This window comes from Nelumbo nucifera, chromosome 8, assembly GCF_055504915.1.
Source record: "Nelumbo nucifera cultivar China Antique chromosome 8, China Antique-T2T, whole genome shotgun sequence".
NCBI classification, from domain to species: domain Eukaryota; kingdom Viridiplantae; phylum Streptophyta; class Magnoliopsida; order Proteales; family Nelumbonaceae; genus Nelumbo; species Nelumbo nucifera.
Genome location: NC_142656.1, coordinates 50,551,834 through 50,577,973, shown reverse-complemented (window position 1 = coordinate 50,577,973; position 26,140 = coordinate 50,551,834). Strand labels below are relative to the sequence as shown.

At 44.2% G+C, this 26,140-nt stretch overlaps 1 protein-coding gene across 2 annotated transcripts in view; it reads right to left on the bottom strand.

Annotated features, from left to right (window-relative positions):
- The window catches only part of LOC104601528 (UPF0481 protein At3g47200-like), a 46,036-nt gene that overhangs the window by 15,594 nt on the left and 4,302 nt on the right, over positions 1 to 26,140 (bottom strand). For both annotated transcript variants that reach the window (XM_010264880.3, XM_088893650.1), the window contains 3 exons: positions 13,932 to 13,988; positions 5,044 to 5,097; positions 4,020 to 4,073 (listed from right to left, as the gene is read on the bottom strand). In XM_010264880.3, coding sequence (XP_010263182.2) covers positions 4,020 to 4,073; positions 5,044 to 5,097; positions 13,932 to 13,988 — 165 coding nt within the window. The remainder of the gene's footprint in view (positions 1 to 4,019; positions 4,074 to 5,043; positions 5,098 to 13,931; positions 13,989 to 26,140) is intronic.

Genomic DNA, 26,140 nt, shown 5'->3' with positions numbered 1-26,140 from the left:
CTACTCTAAACTTATCTACTTATTTTTATTTTTCTTTGCAAAGGCATGGGGTCATAAATAATGTTGCATCTCATTTAGCAGAAAAACAAAAATTGACTAACTTTTTTATTTAAGTTTCTATTGTGTTTTTCTTTACAAATCAAGCGCAAGTTAAACTATTAGTATATTTGTAATCTTAATGTATTAGTATATTAAAATCCTTCATGGTATGCCATGCCACTTGAATATTTTGTATCTCCTAGATTAGGTGATTAGCTACATTTAAGATATGTCTATTGAGTTTGTGCATATATTCCGAGAGAAAGGAACATATTGGTTGATCGTTTGGCAAACTTTTATTGTGATGATTTGTGCTACAACATATTTGACAGGACGGCTTTGCTTCTACCTTCTATTAGAAGTTATCTATTTGATAACTCTTTCTATATCCCAAAAATAAGAATTTGATGGTGTCATGGATAGGTAGGTTATGCCCTCCTTGTACTTCTTATAAGAATTCTATTCAATTGCAATAAAATTTTAAGGTGGTAGCCCCTTTACCTAGAATAAATTTTAGGGTTTCAAAAATTATTAGTGTATTATTATGAATTCTATACTTGTGGTAATCATTATATTATTATATTAATTTTATATTAGCATATTAATTATTATATATTAATCTTTTAAAAGAAATATTACTAAGTGAAAGTGAGGCAAAAAGAACCTCATGGTTGAGAGTAGGGATGCAAATGGATCACATTGGATTCGAATCAAGGTATACCTAAATCTGATCTGAAAAACTATGGGTCCAATCTGAAGATTTGATTGGATCTTATAAACTAGATTTGGAATCAATTATGATATTCATATTTAATTGCAATAAAATTTTAAGGTGACTGCCCCTCCAGTTGGAGAAATTTTGGAGCTTAAAAAATTATTAGTATATTAATATTAGTTCTATATTTGTATTAATCATTATACTAGTATAATAATTCTATATAACTAAACTAATTAATATGTACTAATCTTTTAAATGCTATATTACTAAGTGAAATTGTGGCATAAAGGAGTCTTATGGCATTCCCAAATAGCCCATTTTGTATAGAATCAAACCCAAGAAATATTTTTGGGTTATCTAATGTTAAATACATTTGTATAAATTGTTTTTGAACTTTTATTATTTATACAAGGAGCAAAAGTAGATTTTAGTTTTTACTTATAAATTCTTTTATTAATAATTGCTAAATAAGTTGGTTTTATTTGTACTAATTTTATTTTTTTTCAATAGGCTTTATTAATTTCAATTATTTTTTAAATTAATAATAGTTTACTAATTATCCATTAAGTTTTATTAATACTTTACACTAATTGTATTTAATTAAGTTATTAAGTTAAATAAAAAACCCTCTTTCTTTACTTTTGTTCCAAGCTGGATTAGTTGTTGATATTTAATTACTAGATATTTTATGACAATGAAAATTTCTCATTCCAACCCTACCATCCCTTTAGAATTTATTGTAGACAACATTAAAATTCATTTCCTATAACTTGAGGATCATACTTTTCTAGAAATGGTGGTTTGCTTCCACCCATTGGTGCCAAATTGCATTCCATCTTCCATAAAGAAAAACATTATACAATTTGGATAAATAATATTTACCAAATTGTCACATATTGAGTCCAAATTTATCTCCTTATTTTTGGCATTCTTTGTTTTTTTTCTTTGTAAAGGTAAGGGATTATAAATAATGTCACACATAATTTAGCAATAAAATTAACATTGATTAACTTATTTACTTAAGTTTTTGTTGTGTTCTTTTATGAGAAACTGAGTGCGAGTTAAATTATTAATATTAGTAAATTAATAGTAATATTTTAATATCCTTAATGGTATATCCCTCCCTTGGAATATTTTGTATCTCCTAGACCAAGTGTATGCTTGCATTTAAAAAATGTCTATTGAGTTTGTTCATATTATAAGAGAAAGCATTGGTGGATAATAGTTTGCCAAACTTTGCTTGTCATGTTTTGTAATGCTACATATTTAATAGGGTAGATTCACTTCCACCTTCTATTAGAATTTGTCTATTTGATGATTGTTTATAAATTCCAAAATTAAGATTTGAAAAGTGTCATTGTTAAGGTGAGAGTCTTACATGGAGAGCCCTCTCCATCTTTGTCCACATGAAATGGCTAGCCTAAGCTGTATGCAAATGCGGGGCCACCTAGCACCGATAGAAGCCCACTCCCTCTGCTTCACGAGGAAGTGGATAAAGTCACCCTACATTCATAAATGTGTTGTATGCAAGGATTAAAGTATCAGTATTGGGTATTATATCGGACAATTTGGATACGGATACGGATATGGATACGCTTGAGAAACGTATGGATACAGATGAAAAATATAAAAATGCTTGAATACACTAAGGAAATGCATATAAATTCAATAATTATATTAATAATTTCAAGTTTAATGTCAAAATAACTATAGATAACATATAAATACATAGGAATTGTATATTTTAATGGTATATCAAAAGAAATATATTATTATCGATATAGCGGGATGTACAGATATTATACAATTTTATTGATAATGCATCAATTTTTATTTTTATTAAAATCCAAGGCACAAAAAAATATTCCACCATTATATTTGAATTATTATATCAATTATTTTTATTTTAATATTTCAATTTTTAACATCAACAAAAAATCAACTAAAAATTAATTTGAAAATGTTAAATAATACTCACTTTTGTAAACAATAAATATGTTTGTATAAAATGTAAATGAAATTTCGAAGATGCATATCATATGAAAATTCATAAATTTTAATTACTAAAATAATTATTTATTATTAATATTTTTTATTTTTATGAATTTTTTAAAATAAAAATTAATTTTTATTTAAATGTAGATTAGTGGATTTGATATATTCAATTTATATTATATTCTCAAATATCTTGTAAACAATATTTTATCTTTGTAATAATAAATACATTGTTATTTAATGCAAATTGAAATATTAATTAATAATTTATAAAATAGTTATGATAATTTATCAAGGCTACATAAATAATTCTAAGTATTAAAATAATTATTCTATTAATATTATTTTTATGTGTATAAATATATTGAAATTAAAAATCATTTATATATTTTTGGATTTGATAAATTATTTATTTTATAGGTTTATAAAATAATAATTTTAAATATTATTCTTCATAATTTGTAATTGGAGTTATGGAATATACTCTGTGTAGATTAAATGTGATAATTGTTTCAATAAAAGAAAATTTATTTCATTTTTTATCACGAAATGGAAGGTGACTTAATTGTTAAGATCCTTGCACTCTTGGATCTAGCCCGACTCGGTTTTTAGGGATCTAATCGCGCTTGAATCGTTTTTTCTAGTGAACGTTATATCGCTCTTTTCTGTGCGATACACTAGTTCGATACGCCTTTGTATCGGTGCTTATTAGTCGATACATTGCGATATGCACCGATACAGTGATGTAACATAATACAGTTTCAGTCGTGGCATATCCCGTATCTTCCCCTACCGATACCGATACGATATGCGCGATACGGGACGTATCAACTGTCGATATTTTAATCCTTGGCTATATGGGCTAAACAGCTGATGTGCATCAACTGTCGAACATGTTGGCCAGTGGCCACCTAGCTTGCCCCTCTTGCCATGTTTCAATCGAGTCTTGAGGTCTATATATGTGTAAGTCGCCACCCTCCAAATGTATGTATTCTGACTTTGACTCTGTGATTCTTGTTATTGCACCCTATCACCTCAGAGACCTCAACATTTATTGACATAAGCATCGGAGTTTCACTTGGGCCCTTTAACACTGTTTTTTGCAGATTCGTCTACTATAAATCCCTATTGAACTCTAGAGCATCATTGCTAGCAAGGATCAAGCACTTCTGATATTCACCAATTTTTAAATTAACAACAATTTACTAATCTTTAGAATTTAATGCAATAATATAAAATTCTTTCCATTATAAATTTATGCTCATACCTCTCTGGAGGTGATGGTCCAATTCCAATGATTGATGCCCAAGCCCATTCCATCCTACAATAAATAAAAGCATTGCACAAATTGATCTCATAGCCACCTAGTCCATGAATGAATGAATACTCTTTAACAAACTGCCCATTCCATCCTACAATAAATAAAAGCATTGCACAAATTGCCCAAATCCATGAATGAATACTTTTAATTAACAAACTATTAGCCACCTAGTCCAAATTTATCTCATAGTTTTTGTTTTTTCTTTGCAAATGAAAATGATCATAAAATATGTTGTTACTAATTTGGCAACAAAATTAAAATCTTTTAATTTCTTTGTTAAGTTTCTATTATGTGTTCTTATATTGGGAATTGGGTATGTGTTAAATTACTAATAGATTAGTATAAATTCTATATTTGTGTTAATCATTATAATAGTATATAAAATCTAGATTACAATATTAATTATTACACACTAATTTTCTAAATGATATATTAGTAAGTAAAATTGATATGAAAGGAGCTTTATGGCATTACCAAATAGGTCAAGTTGGATAGAGTCCAACCAAAACATTATTTATGGGTTATATGTTCTTAAATAAATCCACATTGATTGCTATTATATTTTAAATACTTTATAATGAACTTAAAATAGATTTTAATTTTTATTAATTATTTTTAAATAATTCTTTTTTAATTATATAATTTTTTATTATTTTTAATTAATATTTTTATATTTCAATTATTTTTAAATTCATAAAAGTTTACTAATCATTATTAATTTATATTAATACTTTGTTTCAGTTTTTGTTAAGTTAATGAATTTATTAAGTTTAATTAATTATATGTAATTAATTTATTGAGTTAAATAAAAATTCCTTTTTATTTTCACCAAGGCTCGATTGTTGGAAAATATTTAATTAATGGATACTTTGTAGTGGCGTGTATTCATTTCTTGGTATAACCCAACCATCTCTTTAAAATTCAATGCAATAACATCGGAATTCTTTCCTTCATAAGTTGATATCCATACATCTCTCGAGGTGGTGGTTCATAGTCACTTATTGGTGCACAAGTCCTTTCCGTCCTGCATAAACAAAAACATTGTAGAAATTGAATGAAGTAATCTTTATCAAGCTGTCACCCACCCTATCTAGCTTTATCTTCTTCTTTTTGTTTTTCCTTTCAAAAGGAAGGGATTATAAATAATGTCACACCTGACTTTTCTACAAAATTAGTATCAATTAACTTATTTATTAAGATTTTATAGTATTCTTCTACCAGGTGTTTATTAATTATTAGTGTATTAGTATAAACATTATGTTTGTATTAGTCATTAAACTAGTATATGAATTCTATATTACTATATTATTTATTATACATTAGTTCTTTAAATACTATATTATTCAGTGAAATTAATCAAAAGAAAAGGAAAGTTATGGCATTCTTAAGGAGGCCAAGATTGGATAGAGTCCAACCTAAGCATTAATTTTTTATTATGTATTGTTAAATAAGTTTGTATTAATTGTTATTAATTTTTTTACAATTTCGAAATATAAATGGTTCTTAATTATTATTACTAACAAATTTATTTTTATTAATAATTTTTTAATAAATTAGTTTTATTTATAAATTAATAACAATTAATTTATAAATAGCTTCAGCCCTTCCTCCATGCAATGGAGAGACTTCGGGCCCTGGTTTTCCAGTATGATCTCCATAGGGAGCTCACTTATAGCCTCCCAACCGGCGACTATCCCTGGGAGCACGATCAAGACGAGATCATGATTTTTGAGAAGCAGCTCATGGCTGGTCTTCGGCTCCCTCTGCACCCTTTAATAGTGGAGGTCCTCACCCACTTCAACGTCACCATAGACCAATTGCACCCGAACTCTGTTCGGAACTTGGTGGGAACTATTTTTTGTTCTTTGAGTATTGTCTTCCTCTATCTCTCGACACTTTTGCTTACATTTGTCCATTAAGAATGCCTCCCCCGAAGCCCCTCCAGATAGGCGCTCTTATTATTTTTCCCCCTGTTCTAGCTTTAAGCTTCTCCACGAGATGTCCAACAAGATCCCGCCCTGGAAGCGGGGTTATTTTGTAGTTCGCAACCCCGAGGGGTGGCCCTTTCCGACCCACTGGAGGGGCGCCATTCAGGATTCGGGTGTTAGGTTGGACCCGAAGGTTCGGGAAACGCTGTAGTCCTGGGCGGCGGTTTGCTTCCTCTGTTCGGATTACTTGGCTGAGGACAAGCTCGTGCAGGCCGGCCTGAGCCCCGATAGGTCACCCTTAGGTCTTTCTTCCTTCCCTTTTTTTTTTGCAAGCTGGGATAACACCTTTTGATTCTCCGGCCTTAGTCTCGACGGCATCACAATGAAGGGTCTGGCCCCGGAGACTGCAAACACCATGGAGGAGGAGGAGCCTGACTCCCTGGAGGAGACTGACGAGGGCGTGGAGGTGGTGGATCCATGATGCTGGGTTTTTTCTTCTTTTTCTTCTAGATCTTGGAGTGGGTGTTCCCAAGTGGTTGTGCCCGGTTTTCTCTTCTTTTCTTTCTTTCTTGATGTGTCTTCCCGGGTCGTTTGGCCTGTTTTTTGTTTTGGTAAGGACCTTTTGTTTTTAATGAAGTATTTGTTTTCGCTTAAAACGGTTCTTTCTTGATTCAAGTCATGTAGGTAGGTTACCTGATCTATCAAGCTGCCGAGCTGGCAACAAGCAAGGGTAACCTAAAGTAAGAATCGTTTCGAGTTACGCGAGCTACCCTAAACCATTAGGCTACCAAGCTTAGTCTGCCCACGCCGTAGAGGTGACTGGGACTTAGAGTGCCGAGGTCTTTCGCTAGCTCGGCATTCTAGCCCTTAGGCTGGGGGAGTGACTTATAGTCCACTCTCCTAGAGTTCGCCCATGCTGAAGAGGCGACTGGGTCTTAAAGTGCCGAGGTCTTTCATTAGCTCGGCAGTTTAGCCCTTAGGCTGGGGGAGTGACTTATAGTTGACTCTCCTAGAGTTCGCCCATGCCGAAGAGGCGACTGGGTCTTAGAGTGTCGAGGTCTTTCGTTAGCTCGGCATTTTAGCCCTTAGGCTGGAAGAGTGACTTATAGTCTGCTCTCCTAGGTAATTACAAGTAATATAGTCTTAAGTTGACAATATTCCATGCTCGAGGTACCTGCTTTCCTTCTAGGGTTTCGAGCTCGTACGTTCCTTCCCCGAGCACCCGCTTTACTCGGTAGGGTCCTTCCCAATTTGGTCCGAGCTTACCGACACTGGGCTCAGGTATCATAACTTTACGAAGAACCAGGTCTCCAACGTGGAGGTTCCGCTTCTTGACCTTGGCGTTATAATACCGAGCTACTCGCTGCTGGTAAGCCGCGGTCCTAAAGTATGCAAGATCGCGTACCTCGTCAAGTAGGTCGAGGTTGGTGCGGAGCTCATCTTCGTTTACTTCGTCGTTGAACACTTCTAGACGTAACGTGGGAACCTCAATCTCAGCTGAGACCACCGCCTCGGTGCCATAAGTGAGACTGAAGGGGGTCTCGCCTGTTGTGGTTTTCACCATGGTTCAATAGGCCCATAGTACGCTGGGCATCTCGTCTGCCCATAGTCCCTTAGCTCGGTCCAAGCGTGCCTTCAGTATGCGAAGAATGGCTCCGTTTGTGACTTCCGCTTGGCCGTTTGCTTGAAGGTGCGCCACCGAGGTGAAATTTTGTTGGATACCCATATCTTTACACCAGTTCTGGAATTTGATGTCCTCGAACTGCTTGCCGTTGTCAGAGATGAGTACTCGGGGTAACCCGAAATGGCACACTATGTTCTTCCAAAAGAAGTTCTGCACATTTCGCATTGTGATCATTGCAAGAGGTTCAACCTCCACCCACTTAGTAAAATAATCAACTTCCAATACTAACAACTTCATTTGCCCAATCACTGGCGAAAATAGTCCGAGTATATCGATCCCCCATTGTGCGAAGGGCCACGGGCTGGTGAGATACCTTAAGTCGGCAGTAGGTTGGTGGTGGATGTTGGCGTGCTTCTAACACTTATCACACCTTCTGACGAGTTTGATCGCATCTGCCTTCAATGTTGGCCAGTAATACCCCTGTCGTAGTGCTTTCTGGGCGAGAGCTTTGCCCCCCAAGTGTCCACCGCACAGGCCCACATGAGTGTCGTGGAGTACGAGCTCGTTCTCGAAAGGTCGCAAGCATCACAGATAGGGGAGCATGTAAGATCTTCGGTACAGCCGTTCGTCTATTATGACGTATTTGGCTGCCTGATGCTCTACCCTTCTGGCAGCATTACAATCCGCAGGGAGGGTCCCGTGTAGCAGGTAGCTCGCGAGTGGATCAATCCAGCTCGGCTCTGCTTGTTCGACAGGAGCAACCTCCTCTGCCCCACCCCCCCCCCCCCCCGAGAATGTTAGGCCGAGGCAAGTTCTCTATGTACATGGTTCTCAGGGTATTATCACTTGTGCTGGCAAACTGGGACAAGGCGTCGGCCTCAGCATTCTCAGATCTCAGGATTTGCTTGATGAAGTGGGATTGGAAGTTGAGCAGAGCCTCTCTGACTTTGGCTAAGTAGGCGACAATGATTGGTTCGCGAGCTTCGTATTCACCCGTGACTTGGTTGACCACGAGCTGGAAATCACTACAGATGACGATGTGCTTGGATTTTACTTCGTTCGCTAAGGCTAGCCCAGCTATCAATGCCTCGTACTCTAATTCACTGTTGGATGCAGCGAACTCAAAGCGTAGCACGTACTCCAGTTTCATGCCGCTTGGCCCGTACAGAACGATTCCAGCCCCGCTGCCCTGCTGATTTGACGAGCCATCTACATGGAGGATCCATGGCTCCTCATCCTAGGTCGAGTTCTGTCTAACCACGAGAGATGCTGCACTAGTTGGAATTTCCTTACTGCGCTCAAGCTCGGCTAATTCAGGGGCCTCGGTGCTGAAAGTACATTCTGCGACAAAGTCAGCTAAGGCTTGGGCCTTGATAGCAGTTCGGGGCTTATATTGGATGTCGTACTCACTGAGCTCGATGGCCCACTTCGTCAACCTACCGGAGACCTCGGGCTTGAGCAAGACTTGCCTCAGATGCTTATTGGTGAGGACGACAATCGTATGAGCTTGGAAGTATAGTCGAAGCTTCCGAGCTACGACGACTAGTGCATATGCTAACTTCTCAATCTCCGGGTACCTGATCTCTGCCCCCTGCAACACTTTGCTAACATAGTAGATAGGTCGTTGGACCCGATCTACTTCTCTTATTAGTACCGAGCTGACCACCTCGTCACTTGCGGATAGGTACAGCTCCAAAATATCACCCTCCTCAGGTCGGGTTAAGACTGGGATACTAGCGAGGTACCTTTTGAGCTCGTCGAAAGCGAGCTGGCACTCATCAGTCCATTCAAAGCCTTTGCTTTTAATAGCCTTAAATAAGGGCAAACAACGATCTGTTGATCTAGACATGAAGCGGCTCAGAGCAACTATAAGACCATTCAGCCTCTGAACATCCTTCAATTTCCGGGGTGGTCTCATATCTAAGATAGCCTTAATTTTATCTGGGTTGGCCTCAATGCCACGTCGGTTAACGATGTACCCTATGAATTTACCCGAGGTGACACCGAAAACACACTTGTTTGGGTTTAATTTCATATTAAATTTACACAAGATTTCAAAGACAGAATGTAAGTCCTTTATTAAATCACTTGAAAACTGAGTTTTGACGACCATGTCGTCTACATAGCATTCTACTTTCTTGCAGATCAATGGCTCAAATAATTTGTTCACAAGTCTTTGGAATGTAGCCCCGACATTTTTCAGCCAAAGGGCATGACCTTGTAATAGTACAAGCCTAGCTCGGTTATGAAGGTTGTTTTCCTCTTCATCAGTAGGGTCCATTCTGATATGATTATAGCCCAAGTAATCGACGCACATGCGCCATTTACCATTAGCCTTTTTTATTAGAACGGGGTTGACCACCCAATTCGGGTAATGGACTTCTCTAATAAAATCGGCTGCGAGGAGCTTCCCAACCTCCTTGTCAACTGCTCTCCAACGTTGTGGGGCTAGGTTGCATTTCTTTTGTCTAACAGGCCTAACTACAGGATCAGTGTTTAGTTTGTGAGTGATGATACTAGGGTCTATGTCGGGCATCTCTGCCGCGGACCATGCAAAAACATCTAAATTTTTAAGTAAGAAACTTACTAGTTGAGATTGCAGAGGCTCCTCGACTAAAGCGCAGATCTGGAGTGTCCGAGTTGGGTCCTCTGTTGACATTGGCACAGGAACAATCTCTTCCATAGGTGCAACCCGTTCTCCGCAATGCTCCACAAGTCGATCCAGCTCGAGGTCATCTGCTACCTTGGCTTTCCCTTTGAGAGCAGCGACGTAGCATTTGTGAGACTCGAGTTGATCGCCTCACGCTACCCCAACTCCGAAGTTCGTGGGGAACTTCATCGCCAAATAATAGGTGGAGACCACCGCATGTAGTGCATGGGTGATGGGCCGACCTATTATGGCGTTGTACGGGGAGGGAGTTGCGACCACCAAAAAGTCATGGTTGAGCCTCACTATGCTAGGCCAAGTGCCGACCTCCACGGGTACAGTGATTCTCCCCAAGGGCCTGATTTTCTCTTCGCTGAAGCCCACCAAGGGAGTACTCGCAGGCTTGAGGTCGCTCTCTTGGAGCTGAAGCTTGTCGAACGCGGCTTTGAAGAGAATGTCTGCCGAGCTACCAAAGTCGACGAGGACGTGCTTTACCTCGAAATCACCGATCCTTATCTTCACGATGAGCGCATCATCGTGGGGGTAGTGGACCTCGCTCATGTCATCTTTAGTGAAGAAGATCGGTTCCTTTGTCCTTGGCCACTTCGGGGGGTTTTGCTCTTCCCTTCCGATCTCACGAGCCGAGGTCCGAGCTGCGGCCGAGGTGCAGCCCGCGACAATTGATCCTCCGGTGATCATGTGTATGGTCCCCCAAACTGGCCTCTCTTCGGGGGGCTGCCTCTACAGTTGCTCACCTTGTCTGTTACTGGACGCGGGAGCATCTCTGCCTTTCTCCCCTTGCTGTCCTGCTTTATTATCATTTTGTACAAAATTTCTTAAATATTCGCGACGGATGAGCTCCTTTATCTCACCGCTTCTTACAACTTTCGGTACTATGATTGTGATCTTTATGAAAATTACAACTTTCGATACTATGACGGATGAGCCCCTCTCAGTCGAGGCGGCCACTTCACATACGGGGCGTCCTTGATCGCCATGAGGATCTCGACCCGCGTTCAGAGGTATGTAGTCTATCCTTTCTTCTGAAGGGGCCCAGAAAGGCTGACCTGGCCTTCCTCCCCAAGCTGGGTCTTTCTTCTTCTTCTTGTCCCCATGGGCCGAGGACTCAGCTTCTCTTTTCCTCTTCTTAGGAAAGTTTTTGTTCTTCTGGTTAATCTCCTCCTCCGTCCCTATGAACTGGTTCGCGAGCTTGAGGAAATCGGTCATAATCTTAGGCCGGTTGACAACTACATGCCACTTGAACTCCTTGTGCGTTATGCCTCTCGTGGCTACTGTGAGCCCACTGCGGGGTCCAAGTTAGGTATCTGTAGACAAGCGTCATTAAACCGCTTGATGTAGTTGCGGATAGACTCCCCTTCCCTCTAGACTATGCCGATGAGACTTTCTTGGGTTATCGGGCATCTTTTGCTGGTGACAAAGTGGGAGGTGAAGACCTACATGAATTGTGCCCAACTTTTTATTATCCCGGGCGCGAGGTTCCTATACCACATGTGGGCCACTCCTTTGAAGGTGGTAGAGAAGGCTACGCACATGCGAGACTCACTCGCCCTTGGCAATTTCATATATGATTGAAAGGCATCTACATGATCATTCAGGTCGAACGATCCGTCATATTTGTCCAGGGGAGGTAGTTTGAAGTCCTTGGGCATTCAGACAACCAAGAGTTCAGGAGACAGAGGGGATGGTACAGAGAGGAGCGAAGCGGCTTTCACTGCTCCCGAGCTCGCTTCTTCTTTTAGCTCGGGCAAATCCTGGGCTGTGGCTCGGCGAGCTCGGTGGCGTCTCCGTTGCTTCTTCATTGGCTCCACGTTGGTGCTGCTGGCCTCAGTATTGTCAAGCATAGTTTTCGCGGGGAGTGGTTCGAATTGCTGATGATGACTACGAATAGAGGGCCCTTGCCTGGAGTCTGTGGCCAGGACCTTGAACTGGTTCTCCACAAGCGGGAGCTCGAACTCCGAGAACCGAGGTGATGCGGGTCTGGTGGTTGGGGCCCTCCCGACCTGACTGCACACGGCGAGGCGGGGGTGGCTGGTCTCTCCTTCCTGTCATGGGACGAGACTTGGCTCTTGAGAGGATTCTGGGTCTGGGAGGTCTCTCCCCGGCGAGAAGGACGTTCGTTCTGACGGCAAGGCCAGGCTTGCTGTGCGGCCGGATGAGGAGGAGGAAGCTACTACTGGTTCTGAGGCAGCGGTGGAAACTACTGCTAGTACTGATGCTCATAAACTTGGTGCAGCACTTGCTGCTGATATAGTTGGAACTGCTGAACCTGTTGCATATGAGCTTGCATAGCTCGCATGCACTGCACCAGGTCTTCAAGCTGGTTTTGGCCGGCCACTGGGGGACAATGGAGGGCTCGGCGAAGGTCATTCCAACTATGGAGGGGAGTGGAGCGTTCATGGGTGCCATTGTCCGAGGCATGGGAACTCCATGCGCAGAGAGGGGGATGGTGAACTGTCCAATGCACACCGTTGGGACATGAAGTTGTTCCCCGGCGGTGTTCATTTCTACACTGCGTCCGGCGTTGCTGGAGAAAGACATGGAAACTCAAGTCTGTAAAATTTGGTGGAAGACTTTTTGAAGCGATTCCTACAGACGGCGCCAATTGATGGTGCGCGATTTGGTCACTCCAAGCTGGTAGGGCTATGCTCCCAACTGGTAACAGACTAAGTACCTGGAAAGGAGAAGGTGAAGGGTTCTCGGGGAGCTCGCCCGGTGGGAACACTCCAATGCTTAAGTTAGAATTGAGAGAGTTGCACAGAAAATAAAGGCTGAGTGAAGATGCGCAATTACCCTTTTTCCTTGGGGTTAGGACCCTTATATACAAATTCCCTGTTAAATCGGGCGTAATTGCCTTTGATCCTCTACCGCAACCATTATTTTCTAGGGATGAGTTGATTGGCGCAGGTAGCCATCGTAGAGTACGGTCCTGTCAGATAAGAGACGTTTTTCAATGTTGGCAGACACGACGCCGCCTGGCGAGAGACGTGGGCGCAGTCCTCTAGATTGGCAGGTGCTGCGCCGCCAATCAAGGGACGTGGGAGCAGTCTAGCGGGTACAGTCTTGTCAAACAAGAAACTTTCTAAAGACTCTGATTCGCTCAATAGCGAGCTACTTTGTAGCGAGCTGCCCCGTAACGAGCTACTGGCGGCGTGCCGAGGTGATTCCACCTGAGATGTCTCTTGGAGCGAGCTGATTGCTCCAGTTCGCGAACAAGGATAGACTTGACTCGAAGTGTCCCTACCTCTGGATGTTGACGTACTCGAGCTCGCTTTGTGGTGAGTTGACACTTGCCGAGCTGTCGTCTATTCCGAATCACGTCCATGTGTCGTCTGTGTCAAGTCATGTCCACGTGTCATCTAGTTAGGAGGTTGAGTCAAATCACCGTCCATCATTTTCCATTATTTTTAATCTAATAAAACTTACTATTTATTTATTAAATTTTTAATCTAACAGTTATATTTAATTATGTTATTAAGTTAATTAGAAAAGCTCTTTTTTTTTCATCTATTAGTAGGAGATATTTAATTAATGGATAGTTTATAGCGATGTGCATGCATTTCTAGCTTCAACCCTACTATCCCTTTAGAATTCAATGCAACAATATTAGATCTCAATCTCTAAAACATTGATGCCCATACATTTCTGCTGAAGGCTGTTCTCCACCACCACTTATTGGTGCCCAAGTCCATTCCATCCTGCATAAACAAAAACATTGTATAAATTGGATGGATGATCTTTACGAAACTGCCACCCCAGCCTATCTAGCTTATCTTGTTCATTTTATTTTTCCTTTTAAGTGAAAGGGATCATAATGCCACACCTAATTTAGATAAGTTCATAATAATTGTTATTAATTCGTTATTACTTTTACAAAGAACTGAAATGGATTTTAATTTTTATTATAAATTTATTTTTATTGGTAATTGCTAAATAATTTTTTATTTATTTAAATGCTATTAATTTTAATTAGATTTTATTAATTTCCAATATTTAAATTAATAAAAAATTAAGAATTATTTATTAAGTTAATTGACTTATTAAGTTTGATTCATCAACTATCTCCATGCAAGGGCCTTGCATGTTACAAATTTCATATACTATCATCTACAATAATTAAAATTTAAAGAAGGAAATGAATAAAGATTTGTAAGGTAGTTTAGATTTTCAAGGGAAAAACTAATATAGAATCCTTATTTAATATAATAATTCAAAAGATGATAGAAATTCGCATATGCATTCTTTGTGTTGGGTTGATTTTTCATCTTGTCTTTCTTTTTTAAAGGAAACAAGAGGCTTTATTGAGGATCAAAAAAGAGGGGGGGCTTGAGACCCCCAAAACAAAACTACAAGCCCAAGCCTAATACAAAAAGCCAAAAATAGACAAGAAAAAAACTTTATAAGAATAATGGGGGTGGTAACCTTTGTTTCTCATTATGTTATAATGCTTCTCATTATTTTCATTTGCTTGCTCTTCCTATTCTTCTACATCACTGTCATTCTACTTAGACTGGACTTCTACAACATTAGAGTCATTCAAGGCATTCACTTGTATATCAACCTCTAATGTAGTATCAGACGAGGAGGACCAGAGAACCCTATTCCTATATCAAGGTTTACAATAGCTGTCTCTATTGTTATTTCCACCCGCTTACATTCTCAATAGTCTCTTGCCTGAAATTTTTTATAATTAATCTTCTTTCATGCATCATCAACCTTCCTCAAGGAACCCTCACTTTTCTCCTTGCTTTTCTTTCACTCTATTGCAACATGGCTGATTGTAGCAAACTTCAAAATAAGGCAATAGGCTTTCATGGAGAACCTATTTCCAAAACCCTATGGGAGAAGGTTTCAAAAGATCTAGTTCAACACATACCCATGCATCCTTAATTCTTGATAAGGTTATAGTGGCTTGATTAAACTTCAAAAGTAATTCAACTAGAGCAATCAATCTAAGTAGACCTTCTACATATACAAAATTAATCGGTAGGTAAAAAAACTAACCCAGGCTGGAATAATGGAAGGTTTCCAGCTTGGTTCAAATTCAAGGACCCATTTAAATAATGCAACAATAAAGGTTTTAAAGGTAAGCGATGTAGTGCGATCCGGTCATTCCTACCTGGCAGGGGCCTCGCTCCTACCTGGCAACAAAGCACCTGAGAAGAGATGGAGAAGATGAAGGATTCCCAGGGGGCTTGCCCAGCGGGAATACTCCGATGCTTAAGTTAGAACTGAGAGAGAGAGAGAGCTGAAAACATAGAAGGAATTGCAGAGGAAGTTAAGAGTGAAGGAGCGCTAAATTCGCAATTACCCTTGCTCCTTGGGGGTTGGGGCCCTTTTATGCTGAAACTCTATCAATCAGGCATAACCGCCTCTATCAAATCAGGCGTAACTACCCCTGCCTCTCTGCTGCAACCGTTACTACCAGAGCTGAGGTGGTGGGCGCAGGTAGCCATTGCAGAGTACGGCCCTACTAGGCGTGAGACATCTTTCAGAGTCGGTAGGCACATCGTCGCCTGACGAGAGACGTGGGTGCAGTCTGCAGATTCGGAGGGTACGGTTGTCAGGCAGGAAATCCTTTCGTGATTCGCTAAGTTACTCTTGTCCCGAGCTACTTTGTACCAAGCTACCCTTCACCGAGCTACCTCGCACCGAGCTACTGGTATCATATCGAGGTTCCTCTGCCCGAGGTGGGGCTCTTGAGCTCCGCTTAACTTTGGGAATGAACTTGTCACGGGGTGCCCTTAGCTCGGGACACCCCTGACTCAGGAGGACCTTAGTTCGGAGTGTTTGCTCTAGGAGAATTGGAGCTCGGAGCTCGGGGCACTCGGAGAAGTGTCTTGTAGCCAAGCTGCCACGTTGGACCTTAGCGGAGTTTCCGTGCCGAGGTGTCACTTATGTCAAGTCATGTCCACGTGTCCGCTTATCTTGAGGTCGGGCCGAATGACCCTCCATCAATTGCCCCCAACTCCCCATGCTAGGGGTCTTGACCCAATGTGGGGAGTTCATGGTGGGACGGGTGGATTTAGCCCGAGGTTCAGGTCGCCAAGTCAGACGGTTCGCCGGCATAGACCAGTTTGCTACCGGCTCAATCGAAGACAACTCGGGTCGTGTAAAGTTCACGCGCGGACTTCACGCGATTTATAGACTCCGCGGATTCCAAAAAACACGCTAAACCGATTTCACCTTGGGGGTCGCGCAACCGGTTTTCTTGAGTCGTTGGATCGTCTTGATCTTGACTGTTGATTTCCGAACATAGCAGCTATAAATAAGGGGGACCCCCATCATTTTCTCTGCCATAAGTTGACAAACTCACGCCTGGAGGTCGCGACAAAGCTCTTTAGCTCGGGTTCTCTAGTTTGCCAATCTCCCTAGCTTGGTCTTCTTTCCTTGGTGAGTCTCCTTAGCCTTTCCTTCAGTTCATTTCCAGTTCTTTTGCTTTTGTAGTTAGCCTCTAGTTCCCTTAGTCCATTCAGTTCGTAGCTATGCCAGACCATAGCTTCAACTCCTAGGATGAGCCCGAGGTGGGTACCTCGGCTTATGTAAGTGTCCCCGAGGCGCACTCCACTTACGAGGTGCGGGAGGCCTCAGGAAACCCAGCGTCTGCCTCTACCCAAGTCAAAATGCCAGACCGGTTCGGCCCTTCTACCATGACGGTAGACAAGCTTAGAGGCCTAATAGATCGGTATTACCTTCCCAAGGAATACTCCTACAACCTCCCTGCGGGCAACTTTCCCTGGGAACATGGTCGCAATGAGATCGTGATCTTCAAGGAGCAGCTCATAGCTGGGCTCCGTCTTCTTCTTCACCCCTTAATCGTTAAAGTATTGAACCACTTCGACGTAACCATAGACCAACTCCACCCGAACTCTATTCGGAATGTGGTCGGGACCATCTCCCTCTATTCCGACTACGCCCTCCCACTTGACCTTGATATTTTTTCTGCAATCTTGTCCATCAAGAAGAACACATCTAGCGTTCTCCCTGAGCACAGGAGGACTTATTACCTATCCCCCCACCCTGGGTACAAGCTGCTACATAATCTCCCTGGAAAAATACCGGCCTGGAAATGGGATTACTTCATAATTCGGAGCCTCAAGGGATGGCCCTTCCCTACTCATTGGAGGGTGGCCATTCAAGACTCCGGCATTATGCTGGACAAGGACACAAGGGAGAAAGTCCAATCATGGGCGAAGCTCGACTTCGACTACAAGGACTTCATTACCGAGAAGAAGCTTATTGAGGCTGGTCTTAGTCCCAGTAGGTCGCTTTGTCTTAGAGTTAGCATATTTGGTAGTTGATACTTTCTTCTTAGTGACATTACTGATGCCGAGCTCTGTTGCAGGTCCTATGGAGCGTCTTAGCGCCAAGAAGTTGTTCGGCAAGATGAAGAAGAGACAGAAGCGAGCTGCCAAGAGAGCTCGTATTGAATCTCCTCTGGCTCTTACCCTAGAGCCCGAGCAGCCCGCTCAAGCTCCTCCAGTGATTGTCTTGGAGGAGTCGGAGACCCCCCCCCCCCCTACGAGAGCCCGAAACCACCATGGAGCCTTCAACCACGAAGCTTGCCACTACGGAGCCTGCTAGTATGGAGCCCACTCCTGAGATGGCCGTCTCAACGTCGGGGAATGGGGATGCAACCCGAAGTGTGCTGAACACCAAGAACAGCCTTCGAAAGAGCAAGGGGGCTACTTATGCTGAAGAGGTCTCTGAATGGGCTGATCTCACGCCTGCTCAGCTCGGAGCTCGGGTGGCTACCCACTCTATGGTGGTGAGTCTCTTAACTTAAATAATTTTGCAATTCGTTGCCTTACCGGTGCTAACTGACATTCCTTTGGTAGGTGAACTGTGTCGTCGGTGCCCTCACTCTTCAATCTGACAGGAACTTAAAGCGAGCTCTAGCTGCCGAAGACTCTGCTCGCAAAGCTCATGCCGATTTGAAGCTAGCTCACGGTCAGATCCATCGTCTAGAGAGTGATACCATCGCTCAGAAAAATTATATTCAAGTGTTAATGTCAGGGAAGGAGGATTGCAGCGCAAGGAGGAGGGGTTCCTTCACGAGAAGGAAGAGCTACTGCTCAAGGTGAAGGAGCTCGAGTCGGGCAAGGTGACCCTGGAGCGCGAAGTGGAGAACCTGAAGGCCGACGTCAAGGAGCAGACTGAAATCCTTGTCGGTGCCTTAGACGAGGCTAAGGCGAAGGCCGTTCAGGATTATGTCCAGTTAGAAGAGTTCGATGCTGTGGTGGTGGAGGCCTACCGTAAAGGCTTCAAACTTAGTCGGTGGTTGATCAAGTGCGAATTCCCGCAACTTGATGTGAACATGATCACCACCTTGTAGATTATGGGAGAAGTAGCCAAGCTAGCCGCCGAGAACCCGAACTCCGATCCAGAGGGTGATGATGAGGCTACCACCACCGATCAGCTCGGCACTTCGGAGGCTCCGAGCAAGGAGGATGCACACCTTTAGTCTGTACTTTGAGCCTGCGAGCTCAATTTCTTTCTTTTTTTGTGATGAACACTTGAAATGAAAATATTGTAATGAACTTCTATAATGAAGCATTTTGCAATGGGAAATATTCTTTTTTGCTAAGTGTTTATGCAATTTACCTTTGCCGAAGTGGTTGTCTTACCCCGAGCTGTTAGGCTATCGAGTCAAATTCCCGAGGTGGGTGTTCCTTAACTGTTGTCACCCCGAACTGTCTCCCCGTACTTAGTAGGGGTGATTTTGTAAGGTACACCGAGGTGGGTGACATAGTAGGGTATACGCCCGACCTATCTCCATCTAGGTTATACCCGAGCTGCTTGCGTTTGGGGCATTAAAAGTACTTAGCCTATGCCATTGAGGCGACTAAGTCTTGTACGGTGCCGAGGTCCTTTGCTAGCTCGGCGCTTTATCCCGTAGGCTAGGGGAGCGACTTATGGTCCACTCTTCCTAGAGTTCGCCTGTGCCAAGGAGCCAACTAGACCTTATGGTGCCAAGCTCCTTTTGTTATCTCGGCGTCTTGGCCCTTAGGCTGGGAGAGCGACTTGTAGTCCATTCCTGGAGTTCGCCCATGTCGAAGAGGCGACTGGGCCTTATAGTGTCGAGCTCCTTTTGTTAGCTTGGTGTTTTTGGCCCTTTAGATGAGGGAGCAACTTGTTGTCCACTCCTAGATTTTGCCCATGCCGAAGAGGCGACTGGGCCTTATAGTGCTGAGCTCCTTTTGTTAGCTCGGAGTTTTTGGCCCTTAGGCTGAGGGAGCGACTTGTTGTGCAGTCCTATATTTGGCCCATGCCGAAGAGGCGGTTGGGCCTTATAGTGTCGAGCTCCTTTTGTTAGCTCGGCGTTTTTGGCCCTTAGGCTGAGGGAGCGACTTGTTGTCCACTCCTAAATTGGCAATTATAGATAATATTGCCTTAGGTTGACAATGTTTCAAGCTCGAGGTACCTGCTTCCCTTCTAGGGTTTCGAGCTCATATGCTCCTCCCTCGAGCACCCGTTTCACTCGGTAGGGCCCTTCCCAATTTGGCCCGAGCTTACCAACACCGAACTTAGGTAACATAACTTTACGAAGGACCAGGTCTCCAACACGGAGGTTCCGCTTTTTCACCTTGGCGTTATAGTATCGAGCTACTCTCTGTTGGTAGGTCATGGTCCTAAGGTATGCGAGATCCCATACCTCATCAAGCAGGTTGAGGTTGGTGCGTAACTCATCTTTGTTTGCTTCATCACCATATGCTTCCTGGCATAGGGTGGGTACCTCGATCTCGATGGGAATTACTGCTTCAATGCCATAAGCGTGGGCAGCTTGTCTGCCTAGAGTCCCTTAGCTTGATCTAGGCGTGCCTTTAGTCCGCGAAGAATGGCTCTGTTCGTGACTTCCGCTTGTTCATTTGCTTAAGGATGCGCTAACGATGTAAAGTTTTGTTGTATACCCATATCTTTGCACCAGTTCTAAAATTTAATATCCTCGAACTGCTTGTCGTTATCGGAGATGAGTACTCGGGGTAACCCGAAACGGCATACTATATTCTTCCAAAAGAAATTCTGCACATTCCGCGCTGTGATCGTTGCGAGGGGTTCAGCCTCTACCCACTTAGTGAAATAATCAACTGCTACTACCAAGAACTTCCTCTGTATAGTTGCTGGTGGAAATGGTCCTAGTATATCAATCCCCCACTGTGCAAAGGGCCACGGGCTAGTGAGATATTTGAGGATGGCAGCGGGGTGGTGGTGGATGTTGGCGTGCTTCTGGCACTTGTCACATCTTTTGACGAGCTCGATCACATCTGCCTTCATCGTTGGCCAATAATACCCCTGTTGTAGTGCTTTCTGGGCAAGAGCCCTGCCCCCCAAGTGTCCGCTACACAGACCCTCATGAATATCGTGGAGTACGAGCTCGGCCTCGGAGGGTCGCAAGCATCGCAGATAGGGGAGCATGTAAGATCTTCGGTACAGTCGTTCGTCTATCAGGACGTATTTGGCAGCCTGACGCTCTACCCTTCTAGTGGCATTATGATCTGTAGGGAACATCTCGTGCAACAGGAAGCTCATAAGCAGGTCAATCCAGCTCGGGTCTGCCTACCCCCCCCCCCCCCCCCGCCCCGAGAATGCTAGGCCGAGGCAAGTTCTCTATATACATGGTTCTCATGGTATTATCACTAGTGCTGGCTAACTGGGGCAGGGTGTCGGCCTCAGCATTCTCTGACCTCCGGATTTGCTTGATGAAGTGAGACTGGAAATTAAGCAGAGCTTCTCTTACTTTGGCTAAGTAGGCAATCATGGTTGGCTCACGAGCTTCATATTCACCTGTAACTTGGTTGACTACGAGCTAAGAATCACTACAGATGATGATGTGTTTGGCTTTCACTTCGTTTGCTAGAGCCAGCCCGGCTATTAGTGCCTCGTACTCTGCTTCGTTGTTGGATGTTGCGAACTCAAAGCGTAGTGCATACTCCAGTTTCACACTGCTTGGCCCATACAGAACGATTCCGGCACCACTGCCCTGATGGTTTGACGAGCCATCCACGTGAAGGATCCAGGGCTCCTCATCCCAGTTCGGGTCCGACCTCACTAGGATAGAAGCCGCACTGGTTGCTTCCTCACGTGCTTGAGCTCAACTGACCTGGAGACTTTGGTGCTGAAAGTGAATTCCGCGACAAAGTCGGCTATGGCTTGGGCTTTGATAGCAGTTCACGGTTTGTACTGGAAGTCGTACTCATTGAGTTCGATGGCCCACTTCGTCAACCTACCGAAGACCTCGGGCTTGAGCAAGACTTACCTCAGAGGCTTGTTGGTGAGGACGATGACGGTATGAGCGTGGAAGTATGGAAGAAGCTTCCGAGCTGCAATGACTAGTGCATATGCCAATTTTTTGATCTCCATATACCTTGTCTCTACCCCCTACAACACTTTGCTAACATAGTAGATAGGTCGTTAGACCCGATCTACTTCTCTTATTAGTACCGAGCTGACCACCTCGTCACTTGTCGAGAGGTACAGCTCCAAAACATCACCCTCCTTGGGTCGGGTTAAGACTAGGATACCGGCAAGGTACTTTTTAAGCTCGTTGAATGCGAGTTGGCACTCTTTGGTCCATCCAAAGCCTTAGCTTTTAATTGCCTTGAAAAAGGGCAGGCAGCGATCTGCCAATTTGGACATGAAACAGCTCAGAGCGGCTATGCGGCCATTCAGCCTCTGAACCTTCTTCAATTTTCGGGGTGGTCTCATATCTAAGATAGCCTTAATTTTGTCCAAGTTGGCCTCAATGCCTCGCCGGTTGACGATGTACCCTAGGAATTTACCCGAGGTGACACCGAAGGCACATTTGTTTGGGTTTAGTTTCATAATAAACTTACATAAAATTTCAAAAATAGAATGCAAATCTTTTATTAAATCGTTTGAAAACTAAGTCTTGACAACCATGTCGTCTATATAACATTCTATTTTCTTGTCGATCAATAGCTTAAACAACTTATTTACAAGTCTTTGGAAGGTAGCCCCAACATTTTTCAGTCCAAAGGGCATGACCTTGTAATAGTACATGCCTAATTCAGTTATAAAGGCTGTTTTTTCTTCATCGGCTGGGTCCATCCTTATCTGATTGTAGCCCGAGTAGGCATCCAAGAAACTCAACAACTCATGCCCTGAGGTCGCATCCACTAGGCGGTCAATCTTGGGGAGTGGGAAGCAATCCTTTGGATAAGCTCGGTTCTGGTCGGTATAATCGACGAACATGCGTCATTTACCGTTGGCCTTCTTTACCAGGACAGGGTTGGCTACCCAGCTCGGGTAGTGGACTTCCTTGATAAAGTCTGCTGTGAGGAGCTTCTCGACCTCCTCGTTAACTGCTCTCCAATGCTCCGGGGCTAAGTTGCATTTCTTCTGTCTAACGGGCCTAACTATAGGATCAGTGTCTAACTTGTGAGTTATGATGCTAGGTCTATGCCAGGCATCTCTACCGCGGACCATGCAAAAACATCTAGATTTTCAAGTAAAAAACTTACTAGTTGAGATCGTAGAGGCTCCTTAACTGAAGTGCCGATCTAAAGTGTCCGAGTTGGGTCCTCTGTCGAAGCTTGGACGGAGACAGTCTCTTCCGTGGGCGTATCTCGCTCTTCACACTGCTTCGTAGGTCGCTCCAGCTCGAGGTCGTCGTCCACCTTGGCTTTCCCTTTGAGGGCGGCGACATAGCACCTGCGAGACTCGAGCTGGTTGCCTCGCACTACCTCAACTCCAAAGTCCGTGGGGAACTTCATTACCAAATAATAGGTGGAGACCACCGCACGTAGAGCAAGGGTGATGGGCCGACCTATTATGGCATTGTACAGGGAGGGAGTCGCGACCACCAAGAAGTCGTGATTGAGCCTCACAATGCTGGGCCAGGCGCCAACTTCCACAGGTACTGTAATTCTCCCCAAGGGCCTAACTTCTTCTCCATTGAAGCCTTCCAAGGGAATATTCGCGGGCTGAAGATCGCTCTATTGGAGCTCAAGCTTGTCGAACGCTATTTTGATAAGGATGTCAGCCAAGTTGCCGGAGTCGACGAGGACGCGCTTGACATCGAAGTCGTTGATTCTTATCTTTACGACGAGCGCATCATCATGGGGGTAGTGGACCCCATGCGCGTCATCCTCTATGAAGAAGATCGGGTCTTCCGTTCTTGGCCACTTCGGGGGGTTCTGCTCTTCCCTTTCGACCTCACGAGCTAATGTCTGAGCTGCAGCCGAGGTGCAGCTTGTGACGATCGAGCCTCCAACGATTACATGTATGGTCCCCCGAACTGGTCTGTCCTCGGGAGGTTGCCTTTGCGGCTGCTAGGCTTGCCTGCTGCTGGACTCAGGAGCATCTTTACCTTGGTCCCCCTATCGACCCGCTTTATTATTATTATTTTGTACAAAATTTCTCAAGTATCCACAATGGATGAGCTCTTCTATCTCATCGCGGAGGTTCTTACAATTTTCGGTACTATGACCGTGGTCTTTATGGAAACTACAATACAAATTCTTATATCTTACATTGGGGTCCCCTTTCAGCCGGGGTGGCCACTTCACATACGGGGCGTCCTTGATCGCCATAAGGATCTCGGCCCGCTTTGTGTTCAGAGGTGTGTAGTCAGTCCTTTCAACTGGGGGAGTTCGAAAGGGTTGACCTGGTCTTGCCCCCCGAGCTGGGTCTTTTTTCTTCTTGCTGTCCCCTTGGATCACCTCGCCTTCGCTTTTCCTTTTCTCGTGCATACCTTCATTTTTTTGGTTGATTTCCTTCTCTGTCCCTATGAACCAGTCCGCGAGCTTAAGGAACTCAGTGACAGTCTTTGGCTGGTTGACAACCACGTGCCACTTGAACTCCTTGTGTGTCATGCCTCTCTTGACCGTTGTAAGCCGCACAGCGGGGTCTAGGTCAGGTATCTATAAACAAGCGTCATTGAACCGCTTGATGTAACTCCAGATAGACTCCCCTTCCTTCTGGACTATGCTGAGGAGGCTCTCTTGGGTTCTCGGGCAACGCTTGCTAGTGACGAAATGTGAGGTGAAGACCTGCACGAACTGTGCCCAACTTCTTATTGACTCGGGCGCGAGGTTCCTGTACTATGTGCGGGCTACCCCTTTGAAAGTGGTGGAGAAGGCCACGCACATGCAGGACTCACTGGCCCTGGCTAAGTGCATTTGTGACTGAAAGGCGTCATCATGGTCATTTGGATCGGACGATCCGTCATACTTGTCAAAGGGAGGAAGCTTGAAGTCCTTAGGCATAGGGATGACAAGAAGCTCTGGGGATAGGGGGGAGGGAACCGAGAGGAGAGGAGTGGCTTTTACTTCGTCCGATCTTACCTCTTCCTTACCTTTGAGTTCGTGCAGATTGTGAGTGGCAGTTCGGTGAGCTCGACGGCGCCTCCGCTGTTTCTTTGCTGGCTCGACATTAGTGCTGCTTGCTTCTGTGTTGCCGAGCTCAATGGGCGCAGGGAGGGGCTCAGATGGCTGCTGGTGGCTATGAACTAAGGGGCTCTGCCTATAGCCCGCGGTCAGGACCTCGAAGTGGTTCTCAGCAAGCGGAAGCTCAAACTGTGAATGCTAAGGCGACGCGGGTCTGGCTAGCTGAGAGGCCCCTGACCTGACTATAGGCCGCGAGGCAGGGGTAGCTGGTCTCTCCTTCCTGTCGTGGGACGAGACCTTACTCATGGGAGGGTTCCGAGTCTGGGAGGTCTCTCCCCAGCGAGAAAGACATTCGTTCTGACGACGAGACCCGGCTTGCTACATGGCTGGATGTCGAGGAGGAAGCGACTGTCGGGTTTGAGGCAGCGGGGGAAACTACTACTGGTAGTGATACTGAGAAACTTGGTGCAGCACTTGCTACTGATAGAGTTGGAACTGCTGGAAATGTTGCATTTGAGCCTGCATATCTCGCATGCACTGCACCAAGTCTTCAAGCTGGCTTTGGCTAGTCGTCGAAGGAACAATGGAGGGCTCAGCGAAGGTTGTTCCAACTAAGAAAGGGAGTGGTGCATTCACGGGTGCCATTGTTTGAAGCATGTTTAGGGTGGGAACTCCATCCAGAGAGAGGGGGACGGTGAACTATTCAATACACACCGCTGGGACCTGGAGCTGCTCTCTGACGGCGTTCATTTCTGTAGTGCGTGCGGCATTGTTGGAGGAAGCCATGAGAACTTGAGTCTACAAGTTTGGTGGAAAAAGGCCTTTGGAAGCGTTTCCCACAGACGATGCCAAATGATGTAGCGATCCAGTCACTCCTAGCTGGTGGGGGCCTCGCTCCTAGCTAGCAACAAGGCACCTAAGAAGAGATGGAGAAGATGAAGGATTCCCGGGGGGCTTGCTCGGCGGGAATACTCCGATGCTTAAGTTAGAACTGAGAGAGAGAGAGAGAGAGAGAGAGAGAGAGAGAGAAATGAAAATAGAGAAGGAATTGCAGAGGAAGCTAAGAGTGAAGGAGCGCTAAATTCGCAATTACCCTTGCCCCTTGGGGGTCGGGGCCCTTTTATGTTGAAACTCTGTCAAATCAGGCGTAACCGCCTCTATCAAATCAGGCATAACTGCCTCTGCCTTTCTGTCGCAGCCGTTACTACCAGAGCTGTGGTGGTGGGCGTAGGTAGTCGTTGCAGAGTACGGCCTTGCCAGAGACATCTTTTAGAGTCGGTAGGCACGTCGCCGCCTGACGAGAGACGTGGGTACAGTCTGCAGATTCGGCGGGTACGGTTGTCAGGCAGAAAATCCTTCCGTGATTCGCTATGTTACTCTTGTCCCGAGCTACTGGTATCATATCGAGGTTCCTCTACCCGAGGTGGGGCTCTTGAGCTCGACTTAACTTTGGGAATGAACTTGTCCCGGGGTGCCCTTAGCTTGGGATGCCCCTGACTTAG